The sequence below is a fragment of the Crocuta crocuta genome, unplaced genomic scaffold (genome assembly GCF_008692635.1).
Source record: "Crocuta crocuta isolate KB4526 unplaced genomic scaffold, BGI_CrCroc_1.0 scaffold312, whole genome shotgun sequence".
Taxonomy (NCBI): domain Eukaryota; kingdom Metazoa; phylum Chordata; class Mammalia; order Carnivora; family Hyaenidae; genus Crocuta; species Crocuta crocuta.
In genome coordinates, this window is record NW_027527378.1 from 947,547 (window position 1) to 954,556 (window position 7,010).

General features: G+C 47.1%; 1 protein-coding gene across 1 annotated transcript in view; it reads right to left on the reverse strand.

The window, feature by feature from the left end:
* The window catches only part of MAP3K15 (mitogen-activated protein kinase kinase kinase 15), a 130,449-nt gene that overhangs the window by 34,904 nt on the left and 88,535 nt on the right, over positions 1 to 7,010 (reverse strand). The window contains 2 exon segments of the mRNA XM_077769493.1: positions 382 to 477; positions 2,367 to 2,416. Of these exon segments, the coding sequence (XP_077625619.1) occupies positions 382 to 477; positions 2,367 to 2,416 (146 nt within the window).

Sequence of the window (7,010 nt, forward strand, 5' to 3'; positions counted from 1 at the left end):
GGACTGCACGGTATGTGATTCAAACCTCATTGAAGCTGTAAAAGTAGCTTTTTTTAAAGTTAAAATTTCAGGAAAGGCAAATATTTTTCACAGCAAAGACCCTTTAAAACTGCCATATGGGCACCTGGGTGGCTCAGTTAAGCATCCGACTCTTGATTTTGGCTCAGATCATGATCTCAGAGTCATGAGATGGAGCCCCACATCGGGCTCCCCTCTGGGCCTGCAGCCTGCTTAAGATTCTCTCTCTGCTTCTCTCACTGCCCCCCACCCCGCTCACAATTTCTCTCCCTAAAAAAAAACAAAAAACAAAACAAAAACCAACCAACAAACAACTGAATTGCCGTGATTAGTTTGCCAACACTTGAATCCACCGTAACTCACCTACTACACTGGTCTTCAGTGGAGAAGTAGATTTGAAAGTCATCAGAATTATCATGGACATAAAGAAAACAACACCGTTCATCAAACTTGGATATGCTGTAAAATTGGAAAAACAGAAGAACACTTATTATATGTAGGTTACAATACCCCTTTTACATTTTTGAGAAAAATCTAGTCCTAGATTTTCTTCCATTTTGCAAATTTGAAAGATTCATTAATGTTTTAACAGATACCCTCCAAATTTGACTTCTATTTCTCTATGAAATTTAAATAGCAGAGACATTTGTCTTGCCTGTTTGCTTTGTATCCTTGAGAACTTAATATATATGCAGGGCTAAGCAGGGCACAGAGCAGCAAGAGAGGGAAACACCTATGATCTCTGGTCTCACGAGTTTATAATTTCACACAAAAGACAGAAAGCTTATTTGTGAAATAATGTATTATGGTATCAAAGGAAGTTCTAGACTTGAAAACTATCAGGACAGAGTATGTGTGGCCACACAAGGGAGGGAGAAATAAACAGGGCATCTTAACTCAAGAAAGGCGTTAAATGTTTTCTGGTCCGTTTCCATCTTAGGTTGGGATCCAACTCCATAGTGCCTGAGTCGACATTCAGCTTTCCTGGACATACCCAGTGACAGAAAATCCCCAGACTCCATCTGCTGATGGATTTCACTGCTAAGAAAGTTCTATACCTACACTGGGCCAAAGCCTACACAATGGCCCTCATTTTGCCAGAGGGCACTATGGAAAAGCCTAAATTCTCTTCAAACGATGCCACTTTATCTTGCCCTAAGTCATCTCTTTCTGAGATCCATAGTTTCTTTAGCCATTCTTCCTGTTCAGGGATTACGTGACAAATATGGAGTTGAAACAGCAAGAGCACAGGGAGATTTAAAAATAATTGAAACTAGGTTATACACATACGTTTTGGAAACCAATTTGTGAAGGAACTACCACAGTTAGTTGGGTAGCACTGGGAATGTTCAACACATGTTCTTTATATCACCTTGGTTCCAGGGTCTGATTCTCACCCCAGGCCCTTTGCACATCCTTGTTGATGACTGAAGGGCAGCAAGAAGTATCTCCATGAGAAGGCACAAACAAAAAGTTCTTACGTGTATGTTGTCATACCACTTAGTTTCTGGAGAACTAAGTATTTCAAAATGTTTGACACTTCGGAATTTTATTTTTGGAGCAGCATTACTCAAATACACTACCCTGTTCTTAAATTATTTCCCCTCCCTTTAAAGGGACAAAAACATTCTGATTTAAACAGTGATATGTCTGGGACAGGATCATACCATGTCCGGGGGTAACAGGGGACTCATTCAGTGGCCTGTGGTCTTACAATCAGAGAAAGGACATACGCTTATACTCTGAGCCCTTCATTTAATAGACACTATGAAGAAGCGGAGTGCTAGAGAGGTTACGTGACTTTGCCAAGGTCACAGAGTGAAAGAGGGATTAGAACTCACATCTCCTTCAGAGCCATTCCTCCCCTTGGTTGGGCTGCTCAGAGTGCAGCCACGAGGGTCCCCAAATGGTCACCACCTCTGATCCAAAGAGCAAGCACCACACCTCTCCACGGACTACACACCACTTCTCCCCCAGCTGATAAACACAATGCCCTTGGCTCCGTGACTCTGTTAGGAGACTCCAACCAAGTGTCATTACCAAGTAACTCCTCCTTGGTCATTCATTTCTAGGTTTCTGGGTTTTCCTAAGCACTTGAACATCAATGATTTAAAGAAGAACCACTTTCTCTCTCTAGAGATACAACTTCACTTTTAAAGAAAAGTTTGACACAGGAGAGTGTGAGTTTGTTAGGCAGGGTTACAAAAGAGCTAATGGTTTATTTTGGATTCTGTTAAAAATGAGAATATCACGTATTATAAATAAGTGGAAACGTTAAAGTAATAAAACACTGTCATTATTACTTGTATTCAAACAGTAATTCCATTTTCCCTTATGTTCATTCTTACCTTATTCCCCTAATGGAAGAAGCTGTAAAATTCCATTCATGAATTTGTTTCTGTAGGTTTTAAAGACAAAAGTCAGTAGAGCTTGATTTTTTTCCATGCAAAAAAATTTTGGGGGTTTCATTCTCTGGTCACTTCTGCTAATTTACTTTCAATAAATATTTACAAGTTAGAGCAATATATTTTATGTAACTTGGAAGACCTGAAACACTTTCTAAGGTGTCCTAAAAATTCATTCCCATCTCTAATCCAGTTTGGAGCAAATGATCTAACTTTGAAACATTGTAAGCACAGAGTAAGTACACACTGAACGGACTTCCGTCTTCTGTCGACACACCAGGAAAACTTGAAGATGAGTTTGGGGACAGCCCACCGAAGTTGAGCGACCTGTGAAAATGTTTGCAGAAGCAAGAACATGGCAGACTCCAATCGGTGTTTTCCAATCTTTCTTTTGCTCCCTGGGCACACAGCTGGAATAGATTTCCCAGCCTCCCCTGCAGCTAGGAGGGGCCACATGATGGAGGTCTGACCAGTGGGGTGTAAGGAGGAATGATGGGCACCCCCTGCGGGCCGGGCACATAAAAACCTCCCCAGCCACTCTCTTTTCGACTACAACAGGGACCTGGGACTCTGCCAACCTGGATGGGACACAGGCACAGATAAGCCTTTATCATGTGAAGACACTGATATTTGGGGGCTATCTGTTTCAACAGACAGCTTATCATAACTAACACAAAGCCTAGCTGGGATTTCAATCTGTACATGATAGATTTTTGAAAATAACTCTGTTCCCTCCCTCCACCGCCATTCCTTACACTTAATAAACTTTGCACAAAGCTAAGCCTCAGAAGAAATCTTTTTCAGAAGAGCCACAGGCTACGATACCAATACAGCACAACAATAGATAATCATTTAAAATAAGAAAATACATTCGATTGGCCTAAACAATGTCATAAATGACCAGCTAAGCCCCTAAGAGAAGTGTGAGAGCCCCACGACTGAGCATACGGCTTAGGAGAAAGCCATGAGCAGCAGGGTGACCAGTTTCCTGCCTTCCTGGAGGAACGACAATAGGAACAACCAGAAGGATGGCCCTCAATGGGAGAAGATCCATTCACGTGTGTTGATTAAGCATCTACTATGTGCTGGGCAAGCACGGAGGACATAAAAGAGAACAAAGCCCCTGCCCTCAGGGAGCTCACGTTCAAGTGAGGAGAGAGGAACAATAAAGTAGTAACCTCATAGCGTGACAGGATGAAAAGCATCACAACGCCAAACAGAGGTGGGAAGGACATCAAGGTGGGGCGGGAGTCATGACGTTAAACTGGGTGTTCCAGGAAGGTGTCTCTGATGATGTTTGAGCAGAAGGCTAAAGCAGGTGCAGGACTGACCCATGTGGATATCTGGGGTGGGGGTGGGGGAGGGACAGTCCCAGGTAGAGGGCACAGCAAGTGCAAAGGTCCTGAGGCAGCATGTATTGGCATGTTTGGGGACCAGCCAAGAAGGGAGTGTGTCTGGAGCGAGGGACTGAGGGGAGTGGGTGAGGAGGCTGGAGAGCTCACGAGGGAGATCAGGCAGGGCCTAGGAGGCCATCATCAGGACCTCAACTTCTACTCTCTAGAAGATGGGAACCACTGAGGGCTGTGAAAGATGAAAGCATATGCTAACATGAAACCTAGCACATTGGACCGAACCATGTAGAAAGACTGGGCATATTTCAGAGAACTTCCATTCAAAGTCACTGAAAGAAGGCAGGGATGGAGAGCAAGAGCCTGCCTTTGGATTCAGGTACAGAAATATCAACCAGGACAGATTCAAGAGTGCCTTGTCCAACTCACCTCTACCTGCAAGAGGCTGCATGGGCATAAAAAGCTCAGCCACAGGGGCACCCATGTGGCTCAGGTGGGTGAGTGTCTGACTTCAGCTCCAGTCATCATCTCACGGTTCGTGAGTTCAAGCCCCGCATCAGGCTCGCTGCTGTCAGTGCACAGCCCGCTTCAGATTCTCTGTCCCCATCTCTCTGCCCCTCCCCCACTGGTTTTATCTCAAACGAANAAAAAAAGCTCAGCCACAGGAGTTTTCAAAGTATTCCCAGCGGGGAGGTTTACTCTAGGTAGCTTTATGAAGCTTCTTGATTTGGGAGGAAGATTTGCTGGTTAAGAAGTAAACGACACACTTCTCTCCCTTCATATCCTAACCAATGGGCACCTGGGGGCGCCCGCTTTGTAGACACTATGGATATAAAAGCTACAAGTCATGCATGGGCGTGCACAGCACGTGGGGAGACATTCTCAAAAACTGATCAATGAGCAATGGGAAATCCTGTGGCCACGATACAGGCAAGAAGGTGGCCTGCGTTCAGTGAACGGGGCGGGAGGGTGGTTAGAGTGGCCTGGGTGAAGTTAGGACAGGGATCACTGGAATTCCACGGAGTAAGGATGATGGAAGTGCACGTGTGACCCCTGTGGGACCAGCTCAGGGGACAATGAGAGGGCGGGATTATACAGGGGTCTGACACTCAGTAAGAGGGTGTGTGTTTTCATCTGGAAAGCCATGGGATCCAGTAATGGTTTGGGCCAGTACAGGTGTTTTAAAATTATTATGAAACTTCTGAATTGAAATACACCATACATTCAGAAAAGGGCACGGTGACTGAGGTCCATTTCCACAAAATGAGTCGTTGCTGTAACTGGCATCTAAATCAAGAGACAGGTGGCTCGGTAGGTTGAGCATCCGACTCTGTATTTCAGCTCAGGTCATGTTCCCAGGATCATGGGATCGCATCACACCCGCTGTCGGGTTCCACGCTGTGTGTGAAACCTGCTTAGGATTCATTCTCTCTCTTTCTCTTTCTGTCTTTCTCTCTCGCTCCCCCGCCCCCCGCTCCTCCCACACACATACGCACTCTCTCACGCTCTAAAAATCAATCAAGAGACAGAACATGAGCAGCAGCCCAGAAACTTTGCTCATAACCCCCCACCCTCAGTCATCCAAGGGTGGACACAGCAAGTGGTGCCGCCATGGGAGCCGCGCCTGTTCTGGAACATTATGCAAACGGAATCGTGAAGCCTGCACTCTCTTGTGTGCACAAGTGGGGTTTCTCACGAAGCATCTGGTAGTGGAGGTCAGGGTGGCTGCCCGGTCTCTGCCCCTGTGTCCCGGCGGGTCACCTGGCACAGAGTGCTCACTCCAGCACGCACGCAGGGGAGGTTTCCTCTCATCCCGAGCCTGCTGTTCAGCAGCGTCCTCAGCCTTTCTGAGAGGGGGTTTCAGCACATCTAAATCATGGGGAAATGGACTCAAGACTGCAGCTTTCCACGTCAGGGTCAGAAGCTCCCCGTAAGAGCGTCCAGGGGCAAGACCCAGGGTGGGCTCCGGAGAAACGAGCCAGGCCGCCAGAGGTGGGGACAGGCCTCGGGGTTCCCCCCACCCCAGGCGCGTCAGCACCTGCCCTCCTGGTCCCAGAAGGCAGACCTCTGGAGGAGGAACCCTGGGCATCTGTGACAATTTTGTAGACTTTTGACGAGTCGGTCCTGTGGCTAGCTTACATAAGCATAAAAGGTGGACACGACGATGACGACAACGACAGAGCTTTCCTCAACCAGCAGCCCTGCCTGTGTGGTCAGCGCTGGCGGCTACTGTGCGCCTGGTGGTGACTCCAGGCCACGAGAGGTGCTAGGGGGCGGCAGCGCTGCATGTGTCCCCGCTCTGGGCAGCCTACTTGCACTGTCGCCCTGGGTGCCACCACTGCTGGCCCGGGAAGGCCAACTGTGCTCCTCCCAAGCCCACGTTTGCAGACCCACTGGACACGGCTCGAAACTGGCCACGGGTGGGAGTAGTTACACCACAGAAATCGCCAACCACCACGACTCAGCCCTCTGCTCCCATGTCCCCTGGAGAGTTGCTTGTTCAACGTTTACCAGAAGCTTCTGACTGCTTGGCTAACAACCCAGAACCGAGTCTTGTTCACAGCGGTGCGGTATGGCTGCGTGCGACACGACACCGAGCGCGGCCGTGATCTCACGACACCGCGCGCGGCCCACCAGGATGAAATGTAGCACCGTGGAGAAATGTCACCCTCACTCCGGCGAATCTGCTGGCTTTTCCAATCGGCAGAATTTCAAAAATGCAAATGAAGGCAAAAGCAAAAGCTTCCTCCCGAAGAAAAAAAAGGCAATTTATATTTCCCTCAGACGTTTGTTCCGACAACCGCAAGCACTTGTGCAAAACATTTCATCAGTCAGGGAAAACTAGCATTTGCTGCTTATATAGTTCTTTTCCACTTCTTGTTATGGACTGTATACAAAGTAAAACATTTACAACTAGGGAGACGGGTATATGCACGCGTGGAAATTTCCACTGAGGGCCAGCAACCATTATAGGATCTAAATAAAAGGGGCAAAATGTGTAGAATTCCAGGAGACCAAAAACATTTGGCTCTAAAAGCCTGGGGAGTCACTTGGATAGCAATGGTTTTTCACTCCAAGTACTTGTCAAAATAGGAAGTGTTTTGCATGTGCATCAGTGGAATAGTGAGGTCACAGATGAGAATTTTGAAAACCCTCTCATATCACAGTGGTGTCCATGACCCGAAGCAAATAAGCAAGGCCTGTGTCTAGTACAAGAACTCCAACATTGAAAGCGGGG